Source organism: Strigops habroptila, chromosome 3, assembly GCF_004027225.2.
Source record: "Strigops habroptila isolate Jane chromosome 3, bStrHab1.2.pri, whole genome shotgun sequence".
In the NCBI taxonomy this organism is placed as follows: Eukaryota; Metazoa; Chordata; class Aves; order Psittaciformes; family Psittacidae; genus Strigops; species Strigops habroptila.
This window is the reverse complement of record NC_044279.2, coordinates 83817155-83843589: the sequence shown is the minus strand read 5'-3', so window position 1 is coordinate 83843589 and position 26435 is coordinate 83817155. Positions and strand designations below refer to the sequence as shown.

Sequence of the window (26435 nt, the reverse complement as noted above, 5' to 3'; positions counted from 1 at the left end):
GTGTAGGCTACTCAACCTATAAACTATTTCAGTTTAAAGAGGAGGTGCGTACCCTGCAGAATACAGTACAGGCAAAAGGCCTTGGAAAGGAAGACAAAAAGAAGGAAATATTTTTGTGCTGTCCAGATATGAGTTAGAATATCTCTATTACTGGTTTCAGCAGTATCAGACTGTTTCTTTACACTGAATGCTAATTTTGTGAGGTTATAGACCTGACTAGGGCTCTGACTTTCTATGTGTATGGCATGTGTTTCTATATAACTAATCTTGCTGAATTAATAGAGTTGGTGGTGTTAAAATTTGCTGTGGTGTTAGTGTTCCATGAGTATTTATTTTTCAGGTGTGGCACCCAACCTTCCTACTATACCCTCTGCTTCAGACTTCAACACAGTTTTGTCTAGTGACCAGAACACCCTGGATGGCACACACTCACAACACAGCACCAGTCAGGATGACATTGCAGGTGTAGAAGAGGGGAACAAGGGGTTTCCTGCTGTGCAGCTAGCAGATGCACAGGTAAGTGTGGTTTGCTGAGGTATTTTGGATTCCATACGGAAAAATATTGCTTTTAAAAAAAAAAAAAAAAGGTCTTACAATGATGAAAATGTTATCCTGGTTTTATACACATTTCTTCTGCATTCCTATGCAAAGATGAAAGGCTCAAGAAACCTCTGACATGTCCTATAACAAACTTTATGAATGGTGATTAATAGAGCATTGTTTTATAACTCCAAAGAACCTATTAGAGTACTTATGAGATTAACCTAGTTCTCCAGAGTACATTCACTGAGGGGAACATGCAGAAACCTTGCTCTCATAGCTAAGCATTCAATGCTAGCTTGCTGTGTAGTCAATGTTTTTACTCAGGAAGTCCATGAAGCTTCTCTTTATCACCTTTCTTTCTGTTTTACAGCACTGTCAATAAAACTTAAACATGTTCTATATAATGTAGCTGACATTGTAAATATTGTAGATCAACAAATGATGGAGTGAGATTATAGGAATAATCTGGACCATAAGGAGTAAATCAGTGGGTTTTGTTTTGTAGGTTGTTTTCAAACCTCTTCTGAGTTACACAGGAATTCAGTCTCAGGATGCAATGCCACTCTGCTATAGAATGTACTTTGGAGAGTACCTTTCCTTCTCAGGAACTTTGGACTGCCTAAGAGCAGATATTGTTGATTCAGATACAGCAAAGGAAAGAAAAAGCAAGCGAGCTCGAAGGTATGTTGTGAGATATTTGAAAATATGTATATTGGTTAAAGAACAGAAAATAAGTTTTTCATGTGGAGATACAGAATTCCAAAGCACTTCCATAGAATAAGAAGCAGCCCTTTATTCTTTTAATCTTACCCATTTTGTTTTCCTGTTAGAATATCGTTATTTTTTTAATCATTCTAGGGAAAGGTTTGGAAATTATAAGTGTTTGAATCTCAGCTACTTTTGAAAATTGGAGATTGGGGAAGGGAGAGCTGGTGGGAATAATCATGGGGGACAGTAGAGAGGCTCTTAAATGCCGTTTTGTAATTAATTCTGTAAATGAGCTTGTTAATTTCAGTGTAAATGCTGAATCTTCCCCCCACCAATTTTGGGCAAAGCTTTAGGTTACGATGGAAAGATTGGGTGCCAACGTAACGTCGAATTGAATGATTACTATGTTAGTAACATGCAGTATGAAAGAATAAAAGTTCATTTGCTATATTTAGAACTGTGATAAGGAGGTGATCCTAAGGGGAGTAAAAGGTTGGATTCCGTAAATTAGATGTACCACTGAGTAAAAAAGTGTTTGACTCCATATAAAGAAACAAAGTAATTACTTGTATTTTTTTCTTTCCTTAGGCAAGGAGCTGTCAATCTTCCCCCTCTTGAATTCAAACCAGCATTGATGTTGGAAACTTTCAGTATTAGTGCTGTTGTAATGGAGAAATCCATGTGCACGCCTCATAACTCCACTAATGCACTTTCTTTTCATGACTTGAATAAACGCTATTATAATACTTTCCACTGTAATTTTACAATTTCTTGCCAGTCCATAAGCCAGCATGTAGACATGGCACTAGTTCGTCTTATTCATCAGTTCAGTACAATGATTGATGATATCAAAGCCACGCAGACGGACATCAAACTTAGCAGATACACAGCTGGATCAGCCTCTCCGACACCTACTTTTAAAACCCGCAAACACAGAGACTTTCGCTCTTCTGACTTCAGCCGAAGCTCTCGAGGAAGTCTTAATGGAGGTAACAGAGTGAACAACACCAAGAACAAACGAACAAACAATGAGAACAATAAAAAAGAGTCTCGAAACAAGAATTCCTTGGGGAGGTCAGAAAGAAGAACTTCTAAAGTGTCCAGGAAAGGTTCGAAAGATGTGGTTGACCACATGACCATTCATATGGATGATTCTGACTCTATTACTGTGTCGGAACAGAGTGAACCTTCTGCGGAGTGCTGGCAAAATATGTACAAACTGTTGAACTTCTATTCACTCATTTCTGATCCAACTGGGATTTTAGAAAAGTCTTCTGAAACTTTTGGTCCAACAGGTAAACTAGTTCATGAATCCAAATAATTTACAGGGTGTGCTTTAGCTCAAGTGTACTCTTCTAAAGCTTGACCGTAAGGTGGGTTTTGAAAGTTGCGGACCCCATTTAACTCATATTAGAGGGACAAGTGGTGAGGATGGGGGGAGGGAGCTTGTAATTATTTCACCAAGATGTATAAAAGAAAAAAAAAAAATTAAATTTTCCTGCCTTTATAGTATGCTTTGATTCTTTCAATCCTAGACTTAGTCAAATATGTGTTAATTGATTGGTTTTAAAGTCAGATATTTTTGTGCAGCTCTGTTAATCTGAATTTGCAGTGAGTGTGGGACTGTGTTAAAAGGTTAACTTTTTTGGTTAATTGAGTGGATTGAGTTTGTTCCTCCCTACGTGCTATTTTGTTGTCAAGCAGCTGGTGGAAATGCTGTATATTCTCATTCTGTGAAAGCACGTAAGCGCATGATCCTGAGGGACATGATTTCTAGCCCTGGGAATGACTGAGTAAAAATATAAACTGCGAACCTAGCTTTGAGAAAAGAAAAGGTGAAGTACTGATTTTGATGAAGTCCAGCAAAGATTACAGGTGTGAGGGCCATAATTTCACCAAAAGCTTTGAGGTTTGGGGTCATCGTTGTTCTCTATTTTCAGTGTATTTTAGCACAACAGTGAAAATACGAGAGCTGACTTAGCATCAAACTTTTTGTTGGTGAACTTAGGTTGCTGTAAATGTGCAGGGCATGGTATAGTTACTAGTTAGGCATATTCTGTTTGGACTTAACTCTAAATAAAGAATGAAAAACTGAGAATATGTCAAATGAGAGCTGTTAAAAAGAGGGCAGTATCTTTCATGCACAGAATATCATATCCACAGCTATGGTATCTCTACAGAGATTTTTGTTACATTGTTTTTATGCTCTGAGTGTTGAAAAGGAAAACTTGGGCATCCAAAACTAAATTGTAAGAACCTTTGGCTGTGAAATGATCATAAAAGCAATAGGACAATTGGAAACTGTCAGAGCATTTTTATTGTTTGACAATAAAATCACATAAATATGAATATTTATAGAACGTACATAAGAATATATCTTTGAATAATAATGAAATCACATCACTCATTATTTTCCCCACTGTGTCTTGGATTTGGTTCAGTTGCAATGTTGCTGTAGTGGAATAAGTGAGCCACAGATAATTTGCCTAACGAGTTCGCTTGATGTACAAGATACATGATCTTTGGTTTCAAATACAAATATAGATCAGATATACCAAGTATTTCTTGTAAAGTATCCTTAAATGACTCCTTTGTATTTTCGCAGGTGTTCGAAGCCCAACCGAACCTGCTTGTAGAGTGGTGTTTGAGAACGAACAGGATAATGGCAGAGACGCGCAGAGGAAGCGCAGCCTGGTGACTTCGGAGCCGCAGCATGTGACTCTCATAGTCTTTGGGATAGGCATGGTGAACCGAACCCATCTGGAGGCAGACATTGGTGGACTAACCATGGAGTCTGAGCTGAAGAGAATCCATGGCAGTTTCACCCTGAAAGAGAAGATGAAAGGTGGGATAAGCTAAAACGTACTCTAATGAAATTCAGTGGCAGCTTTACATGTTTATTTGTGTGCATACCTATAACCAACGCCTACCTATCTTCATGTGTAATAGGTTTTATATGTACATAACATACATTATGTGTGTGTATAGATAGTATAATAGCATTCAACAAGTTCTTTTAAAAACTACCACTAGGGTGCTAAAGGATTTTAAAAGGATGCAAGATTTTCAGAAAATGCTGTGAAGGAAAATCTTACGCAAGTTATCCTTTCATTTTTAAAATTTTCATTCTTGTCACAGCTTAAATTTGATATTACTTCATGTGACTGCTGAAATAGTAATTTTTCAATTATTTTCCTGCTACTGTTTTTGAAAGCAGTAGCCATACCTGGAAGTATTTCACTTGAATGAAATGCTGTTAAGTATCTTTTTTTCTTAAAGATGTACTACATCAAAAGATGACTGAGACGTGTGCCACTGCTCACATAGGAGGTGTCAATATCGTCCTGCTGGAGGGAATTACTCCAAATATCCAGTAAGTATGAAGCCCAAAAATGTGAAACTGGTCAAGTGCATGGAAGTGCTATCAGTTGTGTCACAGGTACGAGTGACAGTTGAGTAAAGGTATGTAGCTTAATATGGAGAAAGCATGGGTGGTATGTCTTAAGGTAGAATCCATGAAGTCAGAGTTTGGTGGCAACCATGTAGCTGTTGCAGAATTGGGCTTGAGTTTAACTTGTAAAGGTATTTGCATGTGCCCATTGACAGGAGACTTTTCCGTGAAAGGCGTATCTGAGTAAACTGAGGTGGAATATGGTGAACATTATTAGTAGGTTTCAGTTTAGGGCATCCAATCGCACAAGTCTTAGACATAGTTACATGAATATAAACACTCTTGTTCCTTTCTGTTTCTAGTAAAAGATATTCGTAAGGTCAGAACTGATTGTAGGATCACAGTGTAAATGGAGAAGTGACCTGATTCAAGAATTGTAGGTGACGGGCCTTCTTGTAAAAAGAAAGAAATGTCATGTACTCAGAGCTTTCTGCACCAATTTTGTTCCATGTGGTGTACGCATAGAAAATTTAGTACGTCGCGTGTGTTGTTTCTCTTATGCTTCTAGTTGCTTTTTGAAGCTTACAGATTCCATTAAGCCATACAAGATTTTTAGGGAGTATTTAACCTACTGGTGCTGATTATTCCCATTTAAGATCTGTGTTGTTTTGTTAATAGATCTATTTTTGAACTCCCATGATTCTTTGTGTTATTTATACACTTCTGTATCTCCACCCTTTAAATAATTGACACAACTTGGCAGGGGTAGGTGGGAGAATCACTTTTTGTGCAGGAATATCTGGAATGACTGGCTTAGCATCCACGTTTTTACTACTTTTTTTTTTGCGAGGTTTATAAATTCAGAAAGGGCATGCATTATTTTTCTTTATTTCTAGCTGAACTTGTTTCTGTTTGAGTTGCAAAATGACAATCGAACTACAAGTCTTTGTAATGTAGATCACCCTCATGTGGTTTGAGGTTAGTTGGGTAACCCTCAGTATGTGATATGGTTTTAGAATACTAATGTTGTAGAAAAGGGGTTAAATAATGTGACTTGAGTCTCTCCTTTTAATTCCTGTTTAGTTTGGAAGATGCTATATAGAACTTAAAGCATACAGAATTTTATTATTTATTCATGTCCCCAGCTAAAGCACTTCCAATAAGTGTGTTACAGAGGCATAAATACAAATTCTAATCTGAGAGCCATGTAGGGTTACTGAAGGCAACTGAGGTTCTTCATGTCTGTTTTACATCATAATCTTACTGAGCTTTCATACAGGAAGGGTACAAAAGGACAGGGGGTGAAACAATGATAAATCTTTAACACCAAACCCTAAACTTCACTTTGGTAAATTTGAAAGTAAGTGTCATATTGTGGGTTACAAGTAATTAACTGACTAATTTTGCACGAATGTTTATTCTTTATTTGCTTTTTGTTTTTCTTGCTTTCTCTTCAATCTTCATCTGTAGACTGGAGGATTTTCCTACATCTCCTACAAGCACAGCCAAACAAGAGTTTCTGTATGTCATATTATTATGTTTAATAGTCTTGCAATTAACTGTCGTGTAGCTAATGGCTGTGTTCCTGCTGTGTGTGATTGTGTAGGCAGATGTTGCTTGAATACATTTTAGTTTAACATCCAATATTATCTAGATAAGCTTTTAATGTAGCCTGTCCAAAAACAAATATCTGTCAAAAAAACCCCTTGTAAATATTAATCTAGCTTTAGGGACAGATATTATACAGTCCCTACTGTACTGTTGTAATGGTTTCACTGGCTGTTAAGTTCTTTAGATCTGCTTCTATACTTACTTTAATGAGGTGAAGTAATGATCATAAATGTAGAGGAACAGACAAGTTACCTGTACTTTGAACCTGGTAAGGAACTGCAGTGCTTAGAGAGATAGTACCTGTTGTGATGTCAGCATGAATAGGACTATTCCTTTGGTCTGTCTTTACCTCTGTGCTGGGTTTAATTGCCAGGCATGCTGACCAGTTTATGCCAATACAAAATGTTTTCCTTAATGTTATGCCTCTGCCTCTACTGCTAATGAAGGTGACACTCTTCATGTCCCCCAGATCCATGCGTGTGAGTGTAGGTCTTTTCTCTCACAAAAGATACAGTCTTTTCTTTCTAGTTGCTTTCTTACTTCTGATGCTAAAATCTAGAAGGTCTCACTACAGTAGTGGTCAAGCTGGGAATTGTTGCCCTGCCAACCTAGAAGCCCTGTTACACAATGACCCTGCAGTACTCTGAAAGGAAAGTTGTGTAGCCAAAAAGTTGCAAGGCTGCTCTTTTTTTCTTTCTGTCTGTCTTTCTGTCTTTTAATATTTCTTTTTTTTTTCCCCAAAGTAGTATTCTGATCCTGGGTTCATTTTGCTATCTGTTACAGCATTTGTGTATGTTCAGTGTTGTATTCAGATAATATGGGATTAATTTCAGATGTTCTTATAGATGGTAGCTCTAGAAGGAGAGGTGATGGACTGGAAAACTGCAAATGATGTAAAGAAAATCTTAAGGGTTTTTTTTTTTTCCTTTTTTTTCTGGTAGCAACATTAAACCAGCAAAAGAAAGTATTTTTTTGCATAGGGCATCACTGAATAGTTGAATTCATTGCCATGTGATGTGGTCAATGAAAGTCTAAATGGTTAAAAGGATTGGACAGATCCATGTAAGATGAGTCTGGTGGTGAGTCCTGAACACACACAGCCTCTGCCTCAAAAAAGAAACTCCTGATGGGTGGAATTAAGGGAAGGATCACTTCATTTATACTCTAAGTATTTGCCACTGCACAAATTTTCATCTGACTTGGTGTGATAGTTCCTCTGTATCTTAAGGGCCTCTGGCTGATGTCTGTTCCCCCCTTTTTCCCACATTCCCAAAAATCTGTTAGGTTGAGTGGTGGCTTTGTAGCCAGTTCTGTAGTGGGACAGAGACTTTTTTCACAAGTTTGTCTGGAGAGTGATTATTTGTGGAATTGCAGGTTGGATGGGGCTTTGAGCAACCTAGCCTAGTGGAGGGTGTCCCTGTAGGGGGGTTGGAACTGGATGATCTTTAAGGTCCCTTCCAACCCAAACCATTCTGTGATTCCAAGATGCAAGAGCATTATATTACTTCTGAATGTATTACTGGTATATAACTTAAATACTGATGAAAGATTTTAGTAACATTTAGTAATGGCATAGCACTGTAGGTAAGCTAACTGCAGATATCTCATGGGCAGTGCTCATTCCAAATAAATGTATTGTGTAAACACAATTGTTCTGCATTTCATTCTGTCATGGAAGTAGGCTCTTTGTAGTCCAGGCAAGTGACAGCAAAATTCATTTGTTGGAAATTCCGTAGCAGAGAAGCACAGTTAATATTGCTAAAATCTGATCCTCCAATATTGATGGATTTTTTTTTATTTTATTTTATTTTTTTTTAATTAAGGAAGTGCTTCAAATCGTATGAATTCATGTGTTTGGAATTGATTGTAAATTCAGTACAGACTTTAACTCCAACTACACTTACTTTTAACTTCTACACAAAGATAGGTTAAGACTAGACTGTCTGGTACAGGTCCGAAGGAGATCTTGCAGATTCCTTTAAGTTGAAAGTTTTTCTTGTGGTGCTTGAACAGCTACTACAGAAATGTAGTAGAATTTTGTGTTACAGATGGGGAAAAAATGTATTCTTCATTGGCTTCACAATAGCTCAGTCAGAAGGGAAGCAGGAAGCGAGTAGGAAATAAGCAAACATTAACAGAGAAATAATCGTGTGTTTTTCTTTTAAAGAGGTGGATTAAAATAAGTCTGCTCCTTAAGTAATGCTGATTTGTATAAAGATTTTCTGAAAATACTCGTGAATTAAGATTTGTTTCCTCCTTCTTATTTGTGTAAATTCTTCACATATTTTGAAATCGTTTCTACTTGGCAGTCTACCCTAAAATATTAATCCATAACTGCTTAGGTCGCTTGTAGGTCTTGTGCAGTGGTGAAAACCTAAAACTGTTTCTAGAGCTGCAGTAATTTGAATTTGCTGTTGATAGGCCTGTGGTTGCATTACAATGCTGTGTGTTTCTTCATTAAAAGCAGGATGATGTTGGGGTTTGGTTTTTTCTTTTATGTCCACACCTGGGATGCTTTGTTCTAGCTGATACTGTAACATCGGAATAAGGAGCCCTGTGTTAGACTTCACAGAAGAAACACTACTTAGGGAGTAGAATTCATAGAATATTGTAGCTTTCACCATGAAACCAAAGTATCTGTAGGTATTTTAGTGATGGTCCTTAAAATACAGTATCTGAGAAACTTTAATTGAATGTTGCAATTTTATAGTGTCTATGTTTCAGACATTCTAGCTAATATACTGCATCTTCACCACTATGTGTCTCTCTCTTTGAGGCTGTGATAGCCTGTGCTGGCTACATAATAACATACTTCCATTGAGTAACCCTCCAGTAATTTACCTTAGATGAGAAACATTAATGTGCTACCCTATGTATCTCTCTTTAATAGGAGCTTAGTGAATTCTGATATGCCAAAATTTCATTTTGACATCAAAAACTGTCAACTTTGTGCAGTTGTATTTTTATCTTGGGTAACCATTGTGAACCTTACATATCCTCCTTAACATTAAAAGAAAGTTTAGACTTCATATTTTGGAATAGTATGTGTCAATTAAACATTGGTAATAATTCACAACCCCATTTATCACTTGCTGTGTATTTATTGCTAGGTGACTATTTCTTCCATTGACCTTTTTGGATGCTAAAATCAGATCTTATTAAATTTTCTTCCAAAAAGGATGATTCAAGATTATTCCTGAAAAGGAATTTAAATGGAAGGCTTATTTATTTCTATGTGTGAAAATTTGTCTGTGTATGTGCAGCCTACTGTGTATAAAGTCGAATGATCTTACATTATGCAAGAATAACAGTTTAACAGATATTTTTGCAATGCATGACTTGTAGTTCTCTTAAATGTAGTGTAGTTGTTTGTGGCATGTAGTGCATCTGTGTGTGTAAAGTGAAAGAGGAGGAATGTCTATGTTGTCTAAAAGCAAAATCATTTATATGAATACTTTAAAATTCAGCTAACACTTAAACCCCCATTTTAATGTAAAACTGTAACTGTTTTGAAAAACATGTGAATGAATCCTATTTCCTTTTCTGTTAGAACTGTTGTGAAATGCAGTATTGCCAAATCCCAGGCCCTGTATAGTGCGCAGAGAGGGTTGAAAACAAATAACGCTGCTGTAGTCAAAGTTGGAGCCATCAGCATCAACATTCCTCAGCACCCTGCCACGCTGCACAGCATGATGGTGCGCAGTTCTCACCAGCTCTCCAAGCAGATTTCAGATCTCATCAGGCAACCATCAACTGCGTAAGTGCTGCTTGCATGGCACATCCAAGTGCCAATGGTTACCATCCAGTCAGGAGCTTGTGCTGCTTTGAATGTATGTGGGAGGGTCAGGCTAGTCATACATCATGTTAGAATAACAAAAGGTATTTTCTAATCTTTGTCTTGGTAAATAGGCCCCAGCCTACCAAAGAAGATGTTGCAACTCCTTTGCCCTCTGAAAAGACTCCTACAAGTATTAATCAAACACCTGTTGAAACAAATGAATTTCCACAGCTGCCAGAAGGCTTAGAAAAGAAGCCTATAGTCCTTAAATTCAGTGCCATGATAGATGGTATCGCTATTGGAGCAGCGCTCTTGCCCTCTCTAAAGGCGGAATATAAGATGGGAAGAATGAGGAGTCATGGAATGACAGGTAACAGTCCTCCGAAACTTTAAAAACATTATGGCTTTAGTTTGGCCTTGCTAGAACCATCCAAGAGGACCTGATATTTCTGTTGAATTGTAGCTAGAGCTTGGAATATCTTGCTGTCAGCTTATTATTTTGAATGTGAACTTCAGCCAGATGGGGCCAAACACTGTTGTGTTATGCACAATTGCCAGAGGCAGAGTACAAGAACAGCTGAAGACACACATACATTCATGTATATCTTCCTTCCAGGAAGCTTCCCTCTTAAATCAGTTTATGATCCTTGATTAATTCTGATTCGTAAGGCTACTTGAGAATAATCTTATAGGGCCTCAGTATGCATGAAGTAGTTTATATGACTCCCTTCTCCATGTAATTACAGTGAAATCTTCATTTTCTTTTAAATTTAAGAAAACCCAGAATCATGTGGGTGGACATTTATAGCTCTAGAGGTCTGTGAAGACCTCTGAAGATTTATTTATTTATTTATTTATTTAATCCCAAGTGTGTTCTTAAATTTAAGGATAAATAAGAATTTTTTTGGCAAGTTCATAGCTTTTCTTTCCTCATCTTCCTTTTACAGGTGCCCAAACTAGATTTAATTTTGAGCTTCCAAGTCACAGATTGCGTTTCACTTCAAAAGTCTCTGCCACTGATATGTCAACCATTCCTCCTTCAGCAAGTCTCAACCTTCCTCCTGTTACAATGTCAGGCAAATATATAATGGAAGAACATGATACTTACTCAGACCAAATTTGGAGCATAGATGAACTACCTGCTAAGCAGGGCTATTATCTACAGGGGAACTACTTACGATGTGTGGCTGAAGTAGGTGTTGGAGACATTATTTATCTTTGACAACTTGTTATTTCTATTCTGTTACATTTCTGTATGTGCATCTTTATATTATTTTAATAACCTGACTGCTCCAGAACTCTCAGATTTACAGGTTGGTCCAAATACAGCATTTGTAATTGCATGACACTGAAACAGAACTTTCTTAGTCCTTAGTTTGATAAGCAGCCAACATATTAAGCAGTGAATTTTAAAGGTGTTACTTTGTGCAAATAAATAAGGAAGATGTGTTTAGAAACTTGTTTTCAGAATGACATTTCTCATCAGTGATGTAGACAAAGTGTATTATGCTGATGATTCAGTGTACGTTTAAACTGAATGCTTATGCTAACACATCACATAATGTATAATTTGCAAAAAAAAAATACTGAGATTTAAAAATGTTTTAATGTTTTATAACTTTTATTTGTTTTCATGATTAGACAGCTTCATAGCCAGGAGAAGGTATATATAATCTCAGTAAATGATATAAAATTTTCTGTTCGCCACAGTTTTCTACTCACAGCTCTATTTGTGTACCAATTTCCACAGTTACTTTTCATAGAGAGGAAATTGAGGCTGCTTAAAAGAAACCTATCTGGTAGGGAAAAGTGAGGCATTTCTACTAACTACATTTTCTTAGTCAGAAAAATAGTCTAGCGTGTTTGTGATTGAGACTTCTGATGTTTGCATCTTAATGGGAGAATGTTAATTAAGTGCTACTCTTTGCTCAATCCACTTGGGTTATTTCCTGGCTGAAGAAAGACCTTAGGGTCTTTGAATTTGTTCAGCATGTAAAACAAAAGTTAGGGCCTGCTTAGCAAAGGCAAAACCAAAATCTAAGCAGTTTTAGAAAATACCTGTATTTTAATTTTACTTAGAAAATATTAATGGCAAATTTAAACAATCTTAGGCAGACTCCAGTTCCTTAGGAATACTCCTTAAGATTAGATTGGACACATAGTAAATTTACCATGGAAGATATCAGTAAACTTGCTTATCTACAGTGAGTAGAATAATGTACTTTTAGAGGTTGACAGTTCACTTCTATTTTGTTCTGATAATGATTTATTATCTGGAATTAAGTAGCATTTCACATACTTCCATGAACCTTAATCAAGTCCTGCGTTTTCTTGCCTAAGCTAAACTTAAGCAGGAGATTAAACGTTTTCATATAATAGTGTATGTCCTTCAGTTTTCTGATAGGCATTCACAGCAGAAAAATTGCAAGACAGAGGTATTTAATGCTCTTTTTTATGGCAGTAACAATATAATTGGACTTGAAAAGATATGCCTGAAAACTAAAAAATGCATTGTTTTTAAAACATAGGTATGCTATCTGTTGTAAAGTTTTGTTCTAAATTTTTTTATTTCTGCAGGTTGGTTCCTTTGAACATAATCTCACAACTGATCTTTTAAATCATTTAGTATTTGTGCAAAAAGTGTTCATGAAGGAAGTAAATGAAGTCATACAGAAGGTTTCAGGTAAGCCGAACACTTAAAACCAACTTTAAGTAAGATCCTTAAACCTTGTTTGATGGCAACATTTCTATAGTTCTTGGGGTCAGCTGCTGGTTTCACAGACACCATCATTTCATATCTAGCACTCCAGCAGAGCTGGAATTTGAAGTAATAACAGAGGCTGTGGATATTTTTGTAGCTCTGTCAGAAACAAGATGTTTTATTGGGAAGCAGGATAGTATGTTACTCAGGTCACTAGCCTCTGTGTCTATGACATGACCTTGGCTGGGTTACTTTCTGTATTTACTTTCTGTATTCACTTTGTTCAGCCATAAAATGCAGATCGTGATATTGCACTTTGTAAAATAATGTCAGCATATTATTTTAATGGAAAACAGCTGTGTGCGGGGAAAATAGCGTTAATATTGGTATTAGTGTCCCCTGTTTCCTAGCTCTGTGTTTTTTTGGAGATGTTTCAGTACTCTAAGAAAAAGGCATTTGGCTATTCATTAGATTGTTTTGTGTATCATGGTGTATATTGCAGAAAAGACTGGTTTATTTCAGTCATTTAGGCTGGCTTCTGTTCTCAATTTTCAGAAGAAAAGTAGCGTCGTCATTAAAAACCCAATCCGAGAACAGTTGCAAAATCACTCAGTGCTGCCTCTTTTGTAATTTCATAGACTTGTGCACTCATCTATTTGAGTAGACAGCCAAAGTTACAAAACATTTATTTTCTTACACAAAAACTCTTGTCTGACAGAATCACAGTTTGCGCAGCAGTTAAAAATAGTCCACTCACTAGTTCTTACTGTTAGAGAGTTGGTCTGTGTTCAAGAACTGAAAGCAAACCAGAAAGCTGATAACTTGTGCCATGCAATGTTATTTCACTTAGCAAACTATACAAGAATAAGAGTAGAAAATATGAATTGGCAGTTGGGGATAAACAATAAATGAATTAGAGAAAGGAAAAGCAATAATTTATTTGAAGTTTATAAGAAGTATTGTCTGTCTACCAAGAAATAATAATAAAAAAAAAGTAAAAAAGAAAGTAAAATAACCAGGGCAAATAAAGGGAATATCAGTTTTAGTTAGGTTTTTAAAGGATGTTACCGGCTGACAAATGTAAGTAAATATTCAAAGGCAGGTGAAACTTCTAGTAGCTTGATTTTAAGAGTTTTTGAGTTATCCTAAAAGGCTTTTGTAGAAATATAGCTATTTTTTAGTGGAAAAAATCATTAATAGTTGGAAACATCATGAGAAAAGACAAATTAAAAGTGGTGGCTCAGTGAAAGGAGTGTCTTAGTGTGTGTCTATACACTCCTTTGATCTAACTCTGTGTGTGCGTATGTATATTCATGTATACAAACATACATAAATGTGCAGGTCCAGATGACATAGCCTCAAGGGAGTCAGAAGATGCAGTGAAGAAAATGGAAAATGTCAAAATCCCTGAAGGATGAGAAGAAACAAATTTTTAACACCCTGATGTTTGTTCCAGGCAAAATATATTAGCATTGGGTAGGAAGAGAAGACTTAAGAGGAGAATAAACCTTCAACAGCTGTCATTATTCTATTACAACATTTTTTATAGAGAAGCATAAAGTGGTAAAACGGGAAACCTATATTAGCTTTCTTTTACAACGTTTCTCAGCCTCCAGAGTTCGAGCTCTCCTCTGGTTTTATGTGAGGAATTTATTACCATTGCTGGTTCTTTGCTTTTCCAGACTACAGATTTGTATTGCAAGTAGCAGCCTGATGGTTTCTGAAATGTGACTGCTACCTTCCATACTGTGGTAATTCAGCAGGAATGTGGTCAGGGGCCAGCAATCCATGGTACTGGGTGCTGAATGAGGAGCAATGAGGGCAGAATGTAGCTTTTGTCCTGGCTTGCAGCAAAGTAACTCACCTGGCTTTAAGATTCCAATTAGTGTAATATACTAAGGTGTTTTTTCTAATTGTTTCTGTTGCACTGAAATATTGATTGCATATTATTCTTACATAAAAACGGGGTAAGTACTAATTATTTAAGGTGAAGTTGCACCAGTTAAAATCTAGTTAATGAACAGAGCAGTTCATAAAAATTTACACTGCAAACTATATTTGTTTTTATAAATCTTCAGCTAGTTACTGTTTAAAATGAGGCTTTTATTTCACTGTCACATTTTTTTAATATCTATTTGGTTTTAAATGTTTTCTTTGTTAAAACTCAAAATGTATTTAATATGTACAGGAGGGGAGCAGCCAATACCTCTTTGGAATGAACATGATGGCACAACTGATGGAGAAAAACCAAAAATTCTTCTTTACTCATTAAGCCTACAGTTTAAGGTAATCTTATGATGACAAGCCAGTGGTCCTAGATGCTATTAATGGCTTTTGGGTTTTTGCCTCAAAGCTTACTGAATCAGGAATATTCTGCATGAAGAAAAAGACCTTGAGTTTGGTTTCTGTAATCGTTTAAAATAGCTTAGTGGCATTGCCTTGTGAAAAGTGATTATGTGCTCTCTCCTGCTTCACAGTGAAAAGGGGGTTTTGTTCGGTTTTTGATTGTTTTTTGTTTGGTTTTTTTGTTTTTGCTTTCGTGTTTTGTTTTTTTGTGGGGGGTTTTTGTTTTTCCTTTCTCTTTATGTCTCTGAACCAGATCCTAATAACTTTGTACCTTCCTTATTCATTAGGGAATTCAAGTGACAGCTACGACTCCCTCGATGCGAGCTGTGAGATTTGAAACTGGATTGATAGAACTTGAACTCTCAAACAGACTGCAAACCAAAGCAATGCCTGGAAGCAGCAGCTACCTCAAACTGTTTGGGAAATGCCAAGTGGATTTAAATCTGGCGCTAGGACAGATTGTTAAACATCAGGTTAGTGCCCGACATCTTTGCATGTGATGTTCTTAATAGTGTGCAATTAAAAAAAAAAGAACCAAACCAAGAAGCCGTCTTAAACTGCTGGGTTTTTTTTCCAATCTGGCTGTGAAGTGGGTGTAAAGTGTAGGGCACCTGGGGAGGGAGGGTGTTGGTTCTTCATTTTTTGGTGTTTGTTTTGCCTTTTTTTTTTTGTTTTGTCTTAGTTTTTATTCATAAATGTTTAAGCATTCTGCAGCACACAGCTGTGAAAATTTACTTCCTGAATATTGTCTCATATTTTGTTCTTGAGTCAAGATGACACTGAAGATGACTTTTCAGAAGAATTAGCAAGCCTTCATAATGAAGGCCAGTGTACATACCTAAAAGATGGAAGGAGTCAAGTATGGGCTCTTTTTTCGTGCTATTAAGATCTTAGAACTTATTAGCCCTTTGCAACAATAATGGCCTTGTTACTGAGGCAAATTCAAAATTTTTGTTGATATTGCTATTATTTTTAGGGCACATAAATGAAATAATAAGATCAGACAAGATCCAAACCTGGCCAGACCTACATTTTGAGCTAGTTTATTTGCCTTAGTTTGACAGCTCTATCTCTTGTATTCTTAAACCCACCGTTACCCTGGAATCACTTATTCTATGGTATTAAAATATTTTGTGATGCCTAGAAACAAACAAATGCAAATCTTAGAAGCTATGAATGTACTGTCACAATAGAGGATCTGGATATATAAATATTTTAGTTAACATTTTATGATAAATAAGGAAAATTGCACTGCAATTACACTGCATTACACTGCAATTTAATGTAAGAAAATTGAGTATTCTTTAAAGAACTTAGCCTAAAAGAGAAAAGGGGGAAAGGAGACATCTTTACTTCTTGTTGTAATTTTACATTTTGTCAGATGCAGTAATTTCATTATTTTTAACCCCCCATCCCTGAACTCTTCCCTGTTCCAAACCCCTCCCCCTTCCCATTTTTTGAACATTTTAAGGTTTATGAAGAAGCTGGCTCCGACTTTCATCAGGTTGCCTATTTCAAGACAAGAATTGGATTAAGAAATGCTCTCCGCGAAGAAATTAGTGGCTCATCAGATAGAGAAGCTGTGCTCATTACATTGAACAGACCCATTGTTTTTGCTCAGCCTGTGGCCTTTGATAGAGGTATTGAAGACACAATTACTATAAATTTGTCTTCATATTGGGGAAGCTAGATATTAATTTTTTTTTCAAAGAAGCTTGATTATTCGAGATTTAGTATATTTCATGTTAAGTCATGAGAAATTTAGGAGATCTACTGCATCTTAAGAGATTAATAGTTCCTAATGTAAAAAATTCCATTTGCTGAGATGATTAGTTTTCAGATGGCTTGGAAGAAGTTGCTTTTGTAAATCTTGACAAATGAGTTATGCTGGGAACAGCACTGCTTTCTGAATTTTAATGTGTTAACTTTGATGCTAAATTATTTGCTTTGTCCAGCTTGTTGTTTGCAGCATGAGGCTCTTCACCACATGCTGAATATGTGCGTGTCCATTGTTGTACATCCACTGTCTTAAAATAATGGAGAAATGTAAAAACAAACAAAAAAAGCTTTATTTAGTGAAACTCTTTTTTTTTTTTCATGTGTGTTGATTTCAATTAAGTATTTCAATTTGTGGTTTCTTCACAAAGCTGTGCTGTTTTGGCTGAACTACAAGGCTGCGTATGACAACTGGAATGAACAGAGAATGGCTTTACATAAAGATATTCATATGGCCACAAAAGAAGTAGTAGATATGCTGCCTGGAATCCAACAAACATCTGCACAGGCTTTTGGGACCCTCTTTCTTCAGCTGACTGTTAATGACCTAGGAATTTGCCTGCCCATCACAAACACACCTCAGGTAATCAAAATGTCTGAAGCAACGTGACTATTAGTTGAACTAGCCATTTGTGTGTGGTACATGGCTTTTACGTCCATAAATGTACCTTTTCATCACACCAACGCAGAGTATACCGATAATTGCAGTAGTGACATTGCTTGTAGCAGATATGGTGTTCTCATTTATAGGAGAACTACGTTACTCATGTGTCAGCTGGCGTGCATGTTTTGGGGAAATGTGATGGATAAGGTGGAAGTACCTCCTAAGTATAAAATGGAAAATATTACATTGCCAGCAGTTTAAAAATATTAAACTGACAGCAGTTTAAAAAAAAAAATACACAAAGCAGTGGAGCATTATTAGGATAGATAATGTTAAATAACTTTGTGAGAAAACCTTGGATTCAGAGACTGTTCCTGTGTTGAATTGAGAGTATTCTTAATGAGGGATAATTCCAGAACAGGAATGAATCATTTTAATGATGTAGAAGGAAATAATCATAATACATAGAAATGTAAAGGAGTAATGAGGCCAATAACCTAGAAGTCATAATGACATAACATTTTGATTGTGAATCTTCTATCTGGCAACTATGGATAAAGCAGATGGTATTTTATGTATTACAAATGATAGTAAATTATGAAAAATACATTCTGGCTTATGAAGTCTTAAGATGTATATAGACTGCTTGCAGTACTTACGCTGGATCAAAAGAAGTCTAGCTTTATAAAAGGGAATATGTAGGCTTTTTTGCAATTAAACAAAATTACAGACCTTCACGTACAAAGGACTGTAAAATAATCAGTCAATCCTGTGTATTTAAGGCTCTGCATAATTGTAGATATCAAAACAAGGCCATATGAGAAGGGAATCAGTTTTCTAACAGGGAAAGATGAAAAGCATTTAACACATGTACAATATCACTTGGACATTGCAATGACCAGTAAATTCTCTCTGTGATTTTATTTTCCAGTCTAACCACACTGCAGATCTTGACACTGGCTCTGCTTTAGTCCTGACTATTGAAAGCACACTAATCACTGCCTGCTCCTCAGAATCTTTAGTTAGTAAAGGTCATTTTAAAAACTTCTGTATCCGCTTTGCTGATGGCTTTGAGACAAGTTGGGATGACTGGAAACCAGAAATAAGAGGAGATCTAGTTATGAATGCATGTAAGTGGGTGTGATTTCATACTGGACAATAGTATTTCAGGTGTGAATCCACTTGCATCCTTTCGTGTGATTTTTAAAACTGCTGAAACTTCCCCAGAAAAGGTAAAGACAAGATTTTGGCCTTTTGAAAACAAAATAATATGGATCTAAAAGGTTGTATTCCTTTGTTGTTTTTCTTTATTAATAACTTTGTTGCTGTATGTCTCATTATAAGCATTCGTGTCTGACAAATGTTGGAAGAGTTGGATGTGTTGCTTTGATATTATTTCATAAGATCCCAGTGAATTTTAGATAGTTTAATATAGATGATTTTCATTTATGTATACATATATATCTTCCATTATGGTGAAGATTCTAGAACTTGTATGGAATATCAAGTTGATATAGAATTGGATGTTATCAAGTAGCTTCACTTTAAATAAGAAAATATATTTAATGGGAAATTAAACTAAACCTCCTGTCCAACTACACTCATGCTTTAATTGTCAAGGGCAAAAGAGGTGGAATTTCATAGGGCTGGTCTAAAGCAACTTTCACTGTCTGCCTAATTAGTGTATGTGCTTCATATGCTTCATATAGGTGTTGTGCCAGATGGTACTTATGAAGTGTGTTCTCGGACAACAGGACAGGCTGCAGCAGGTAATATGTTGTTGTTTGGTTGTTTGGATGTTTGTTTTTTAAATAAAAACACATGCCACAACTATTAAAAATCTGCCTCACATGGAATTGTGAATGGTGAAAAACAAGATGAATCCATTTAGAAGGAAGAACAGTATCTTGTGTAGTTCTGCGTAAAGCAACATCTGTATTTTGATGCTGAAAGGTGGCACTTGTTAGAAAAATCCTGGGAAGACAGGCATTCAGCCGGCTCATTACACTTATAACATCTTCCAGCATCATTATTCAAGACTTGACACTGTAAAAAGGTCAGGATTTTTATAAGCAGATAATCATCCTTTAGGTTTCTTGCTGTTAGAAATCCTGTTCTGGAGTACTATACATGGCTGCAATTTTAAGAGCTGAAGTTTGAGATGGTCCTGATCATCAGCTTGGCTGCAAGGCATGTGTTTTAATTAGGTTAGTCTGTGTACATCACTTCTTAAAGAAAAATTGATGTTGTAGCTGTGAAGTACTTCCAGCAAGCATTTCTGTTGTGCAATTTGTTTTTCTTGGAGTGGGCAGAAAAGACAGGTCTTCATAACTGATAAATGTTGTCTTAGCTAACTAATACATAACTCAGTGTGGGGGATTTAAAAAAAAAACAACCAAAAAAGCATGGTTAAACTTTTTTTTTTTAATGCAGAAAGTAGTAGTGCTGGAACCTGGACACTGAATGTGTTATGGAAAATGTGTGGTATTGATGTCCACATGGATCCAAACATTGGGAAAAGACTGAATGCTTTAGGCAACACCCTCACAACATTGACAGGAGAAGAAGATATTGATGATATTGCTGACCTCAACTCTGTGAACATAGCTGACCTTTCAGATGAGGATGAAGTTGACACTATGTCTCCCACTATACATGCAGTAAGTGAATTAACCAAAATAAGTGCTAATAATTGGAAGTCTCCAGTCAAATGCAAAGATCTGTCTTGAGTCCAGCATGCTATTTCTTATAGCTCATGTAACTCCTGTTGCAAATCAAAGAAGTTTGTGTGTTAAGTTTTCTAACTCCATATTTCAAAGGCCAGAAATGACAGATCATATTTCTGCCAGTGTTATGTGGAAATAATCGACCTGGATTTGAAAATATGGAGACACAATACCTAACTTCAGGTACCTGAATTGGAAAATCTGTGGCTTTAGGTAGGATTTTTTGACAGCAGATTAAATTACTAACATGAGTAAATTAGAAAAAATTCTTTTTCGGTACTTCTCCCCGGTATGCTGCTGACCTTGCTTTTTGGTTTTACATGAGAACATTTTAACAGATATTCTTTAATGGCTATCTTAAATGTTTCTTGCTTGCCAACAGTGCAAACATCCCAGAACACTAATGTTCCTGTTTGTTGTTTAGAAATCAGGTGGAGGTTCATTATGTGGAGATGCACGCAAGCTAACATTTGGGCAGCGGATTGTAAATCACCTGCTGGGTTTGAGCCCCCCCAAACATCGATACTCTGTTCCTGTAGAATTTCTATTGGGGTCAGCGAAGTGTGATTCTCTTCAGTCTAGCAGATCACATATGAAAGCAGGCAGATCCTGCTCATGGGGACATGTATGTAGTAGTTACAGTGTGTCTAACTGAATGATGGGGTTTGGATCACTGGAAAAAAAGCCAATCAGATGCCTTTTGAGATGAAACTGATTCTTTTGCATGCACTAATCCAAATTTTAAGGTGTGAAATTCACTTTGCTTGTTAGATCGTATTAATGTCTAATTTTTTATGAAAGCTTTAATTAAATGTTTATGTTAAACAGGAGATTGTTGATCACCGACGACAGGGAGCTTCTAGTATCCAGACTGGAGAACAGCGAGGAAGAAAATTTGTGAAACGCTTGGTTGATATTAGAGAACTCAATGAGCAAGCTAAAGTTATTGATGATTTAAAGTAAGTTCGGTTTTGCTTCCCCTCTGTTTGCAAGGGGAATGCAGAGCTCAGTAATTATATGCTAAATAGTGAAGAGGAGGCTTCTTTTACTTCTTGTACTTGGAATAAAATTGCTGTCACCATTCAGAGGACAATTGTGTCTGAATTTTGGATTTTAGGTGAAGTGTTTCTTCTAATACAAGTTCAAGAATCAAAATTATGTTTTGTGCCTGCCTTTTCTCAGTCTATGAATGCTTTGGGAAACCGATTCTTTCAAAATAGCGGGTGCTTTACAGAGTTTTTTAAACCATTTAGTGGTGTGTTGATAATAAATCTTCAGTAGTTATATTTGGCACTGGTCATGAGTAACTAATAAGAAAAAGAGAAAATGGGATAATTCCCAGGCAAAGCAAAACATAGTTGCAATACAGATTTTTGAAATTGTGAAAATAACAGCACTGATTTGTAAGGTAACTCAACTATGATTTATCTCCAGAAAACTAGGTGCAAGTGAAGGAACTATAAATCAAGAAATTCAGCGCTATCAGCAGCTGGAGTCGGTGGCTGTCAATGATATCCGCCGAGATGTTCGTAAAAAGCTACGGAGATCCAGTATGAGGGTGAGCAGTATAATGCACTTACATTGCATATTTCTTTTCCGCATGTTGATTAAAGCAAAGAAAATGTTAGTAGTGGAAAAGGAGGTTAAGATTATCAAGTTGTTCAGCAACCCCTTTACTGTTAGGAGAGGGCAGGGAAAGGTTTTTCTCCCTTGTAATAATAGAGATAGGAAAATTGGAATTTCACAGATATTATAATGTAAATGGGTTTATTTGCACACTCACAAGAAATAGCAAAAAAAAGTGGTTTTGAAAATGTCATTTACTCTTTCAGCAGATTTTAAAATTATTCCTTATTGGACTGAGGAATGCAGATGCAGAGGCAAGCATGTTAACTGCTTGGGCAAATGATAGATACCTGTTATTGTTCCACCTGGCATGTGTGCTTTCTATAAGCATGTTCTATATATAAACATATGGTACATTTGCTGAATTGCGTGGTATAAAAATAAGATCAAGCTACCAGGTATAGACACTAGAAGAAACTGGACAAAACCCAAGCAGTATTGCTGGTAATCCACAAACGTGTGGCTGTTTTCCCAGACCCTGATAACAAACGTGGCAAAACATGATTTTCAGTGTGTCATAGTACATGAGCTCCAAGTATGAAGCTTCAGTAATAAGAAAAGATCTTTGAAGTAGTAATCTCTTTGCAGCTCTTTCTCAGGTGCTCTCATTTTAGCTCATGTTCTTCTGTTACTGTAGTGGTAACTAAGAAGGATGTCTGTTGAAGCGGTCAGACTATTAGCTTTGGATATACATTTCTCCTGGCAACGGGATGTTACCAACTTCAGCAAGTATGAAAACTGAACATGTATCCAGAAGCAACATGAAGATGCTGGCACACGTGAAAAGAGATGCATTTAAAAAAAAATTCTTTTTACTTTACTAGCACACCTAAGTAAAGTAGTATTTTAGCTTGCCCTATGTTCTTCCCCTATGTTCTCAGTTGTTGCAGTTAAATATTATTTTTGTTTTAGGCTGCCTCCTTGAAAGACAAATGGGGTCTCAGCTACAAACCCAGCTATAGCCGATCTAAGAGTATTTCAGCATCAGGAAGACCACCTCTGAAGAGAATGGACAGAACAAGGTAAGCTTCTGGGAATTTGAGATCTGTGATAGCAACAATAGCCTATGTAACAGAGGAAGCATTAGAATTTGGCTGTAAAAGTCCTTTCACTATAGGCACGGCTATTTGTGGTGGAACTAGATAAGAGGAGGTAACTTTGGAAGACAGACATGTTCTAAAAAGCAACTTTTCACCTTTTTTGAAACTTATTTTTCAACAGACTTAGTTTGTCAAATGAGAACTTTCCACTCTGCATCACCTTAGGGTTTTCTACAGAATCCTGCTTTCAAGACATACTGAAGTACCGTAAAAAAAAGGAAAACTGGCATAGTGTGACCATTTCAATTCCTACACTTGATTTGCAATCACATGCTTTAAAGGGCTGTTGTAATGAGAAGAAGAAAGGGAGATGCCTTTTTTTTTTTTTTTGGTGAATAATAATTTTCTTTTAATCTCTTCATAATGTGTATTGCTTTTGTTTCATCATGGCTGCTGAGCAAACTGCTGTAGTTGTATAGTGATGCCTCCTAGTAAAGTGTTTGCTATGGTTTTAGAATATGTTGCTCCTATTGCTCCTGCAAATCTAGCTGAAGCTCCTGCAGATCTAGCTGAAGCATTTAAATTTTGAATTAAAAAAGTGCTGCATTATTATGTATTAAATATAAAATAATTAAAAAGGTTGAGAGGAGTGTTAGAATTCTTTGGACTCTTTTTTTTTTTTTTTTTTTTTTTCTGAGAGAAGAAAATCTCAATAGAAATTTACTGTGAAAATATCAGACAACAGATATTCCAGAATAAAACCAGCTTTATAAGCACTCTAATGTGCCCTTGAAAAGGAATCTATCTTCTGAATTAATTAGCATTCTTGATAATTAAAGCAGAGCAAGTGTTGAAGGCATGAAGGTTCTTGTTCAAGATCTGTCAGATGAAAACCGCTTTCATTTTACCTTTTCACAAAGTTTTCTGAAGAGAAACAGAAATTGTATGGAAAAGATGCTGGGGCTTTTCTGTTGCTTTATAAGAAACACTAAGTTCTGAAAAACTTAGTGAGTACTTTGGTTGTGAATGGGAAGTGGTATGTATACACTATGAGGTCAAATAATTACTTTCAGTTGCATCACAGAATGCATAATCTGCCAACCTGCTTTATGTCCCATGTGGTAGATCACATATATCTTACTTTTCTGTAATTTTTGCATGTTGGCTCAGGATTGAAAAACTTGCATAAAGAAATAAGCGGAGATTGGCTGGAGATAGACTACTGGCCAAACAATGTTTAGCCTCCTTTTCTGTCCTTGTCTCCTTTCCTTTGTCCTTTTCATATACCTTAAGCTCTTAAATCATGATTTTATACTTTTTTCCGCAACAAAATTTTAAGTACTGACTGTATTTTTTTATTACCTTATATTTGTGTAGTTACACATTTGCATGAATGTAAATCCAGTAGTAAAACTTAACAAGCTATTCTGTTTTCCTCTTGCTTATAGCTCTCGACTAGGAGACAGTGAAGACCTCCCGGATATCCGTGTAGATGCTGCATCTCCCGGGCCAAGAGTAACTTTCAACATACAGGATTCTGTAAGAATTACTTTATATGCCATATAATTATATTTCCTGTGCCACTTGGTCACAAGTTCATGAAATAGGTATACCTAGGCACATCTGAGTTGCTTGTATGTTTTCATGTGTCTGTTTCTGTTAGTGTGGGCCTCAAATCATGGATAGGTTTTGGAAGATAGATTTGATTTGATAGAAGACAGATGTGTTTTGGTTTCTTAACACAGAAATGAAATGAATCATTGGAGAAAATACTTGATTTTTTAATTTTTTTTAAATAGGCTGACAGTAGTAACGCAGTTGTTTTGGAATTTTTAACAGAAGTGTGCAAAAAATCGCCTAGTGTTTTTTGTGTTTGAATGTATTTAGAGTTTTGGAAATAGGTATTAGTTTGCTGTAACCTTACAGGTGTATCTTTCTGTATGTTTGAAATGGATTGTTGAATCATTGACTTGGTCACTATGTTTGAAAATGTTCGTATTATGTTGGTTTTGCATGGCTGAGATTACTGTTGTTTTAATTTATATCTTTTTTTAATTTCTAATTAAGTTGAATAAAACAGCTTTGGGGATTGCACAACAATCCGGCTGTCCAGGAGAAGGGTATTTTCAGGTATTTCTGAGAAAACAACCAAGTATTCTTTGCCAGAGAACTAATTTATCTCATAGGGAGTTGCTTTTCAATGTTTCATCTCTTTCGCATGCAGCTAAACAGAATGTATATAAAATATGAAAATATTTAAATTTAAATATGTAAAATAAGCCGAACATGATTGTGATGAGCTTTCCAGAGTGTTTCTACATCCTTATGTAGGCCTAAAACTTGCTAGTTTTTGTAAAATGAATTATTGCAATTTTTGTTTGTATATTTATGAAGCCTGATTAACCGTGATGTAAAGTGATGTAAGTCTGGCCTTGAAATGTGCTTTACAAGAGGATTTTAGTATGTGTGCCTTCATCTGTTTACATTGTGTTCCAAGATTGCAGGCATCAAAACCAGTACAAAATAAGTGCTAGGTAGGAAGACATCTTCTCACACTTCAATTGCTGTTGGAATTCTTATACTTAATGCAGAGTAAGCTATTTTCAAATAATAGTGAGTAGGGAATGTGTAAAAACTTAATACCCAGAGAACAAATGGTAGAGTTTTTAAAATGTTTTAAAGAACACGTTTAGCGAAAATAGTAAAATTTATTTTCCTTAAAAAAAACCCCAAACAAACCAAAAAACCCCACAAACCAAAAAAACCCCAAACAAACCAATAAAACAAAACAAAAAACCCAACAAATGAACAAACGAAAAAAAAACCTGAAGAGATAGTAACATACTTTTTCCCCCTTCCAACTCACCTCACGCTCCCAGGAAATAAATTGCTATTTCAGAGAGAGAGATGGAAATGAAACATAGAAATGTGCTTTGCACACTTAAATATTTTCACGTTTAAAAGCTATCCTACCTTTTGTTGTTGTTGTTACATATAAGCCTGGTTAGCTTAATTTTTGTTAGCACAGCAAAATCATATCAAATAATTAGAGGTATCAAATGTTGAATATTTAAAAAAAAATATCTCTTACTGACATTATATTGTCAGTTCTTCAGCAGCACTCTAATTTGAATTTGCAGACAGCTGTGTAGCTCTATAGTAACACTGCATATGTAGTGCTGGTGTTAAACTAGCTCTTCTAGATATTTTTCACAGGCATTTTAAGAAGTTAATGTTCAAAACTTGCTTGTGTGGTGCTCACGGTGTGCTTTACGTGAGAAACAGGAGGCCCTTTTTGGAAATTTGGCCTGAAGTTTGTTTTGTGTTAAAGCACTTGTGCCCGAGAGCGCAGCCCAGAACTGCAAACTGGTGCCATACATTCTGCGTTAGCATCCTGCATGCACACCTCACTAATACTCCTGGGTGCCTCACCCCTCTACGAGATTCATGATGATTTTTGCTTTCTTCAGTTCTTTGCTTTCCAAATATTTTTAAAATTGAAATGAAATGTTTCCATTCCTTCTGATTATGAGAATTGGTCAGAGCATGATACGTATTTAGCTATCAGATTGAGCTCAATCACTA

General features: G+C 36.1%; 1 protein-coding gene across 24 annotated transcripts in view; it reads left to right on the top strand.

The window, feature by feature from the left end:
• KIAA1109 (KIAA1109 ortholog) overlaps window positions 1–26435 on the top strand; it is a 115357-nt gene that overhangs the window by 68305 nt on the left and 20617 nt on the right. For 18 of the 24 annotated variants that reach the window (XM_030480749.1, XM_030480768.1, XM_030480755.1 and 15 more), the window contains 23 exons: window positions 341–516; window positions 1049–1224; window positions 1840–2546; window positions 3857–4096; window positions 4531–4624; window positions 6113–6163; window positions 9804–10010; window positions 10163–10401; window positions 10979–11223; window positions 12609–12714; window positions 14921–15018; window positions 15366–15551; window positions 16550–16718; window positions 17226–17437; window positions 18390–18588; window positions 19168–19227; window positions 19892–20118; window positions 20609–20809; window positions 21013–21143; window positions 21619–21742; window positions 22723–22832; window positions 24299–24389; window positions 24918–24980. In XM_030480749.1, the coding sequence (XP_030336609.1) occupies window positions 341–516; window positions 1049–1224; window positions 1840–2546; window positions 3857–4096; window positions 4531–4624; window positions 6113–6163; window positions 9804–10010; window positions 10163–10401; window positions 10979–11223; window positions 12609–12714; window positions 14921–15018; window positions 15366–15551; window positions 16550–16718; window positions 17226–17437; window positions 18390–18588; window positions 19168–19227; window positions 19892–20118; window positions 20609–20809; window positions 21013–21143; window positions 21619–21742; window positions 22723–22832; window positions 24299–24389; window positions 24918–24980 (4112 nt within the window). The remainder of the gene's footprint in view (window positions 1–340; window positions 517–1048; window positions 1225–1839; window positions 2547–3856; window positions 4097–4530; window positions 4625–6112; window positions 6164–9803; window positions 10011–10162; window positions 10402–10978; window positions 11224–12608; window positions 12715–14920; window positions 15019–15365; window positions 15552–16549; window positions 16719–17225; window positions 17438–18389; window positions 18589–19167; window positions 19228–19891; window positions 20119–20608; window positions 20810–21012; window positions 21144–21618; window positions 21743–22722; window positions 22833–24298; window positions 24390–24917; window positions 24981–26435) is intronic. The other 6 variants (XM_030480765.1, XM_030480758.1, XM_030480756.1 and 3 more) reach the window with 5 other exon arrangements.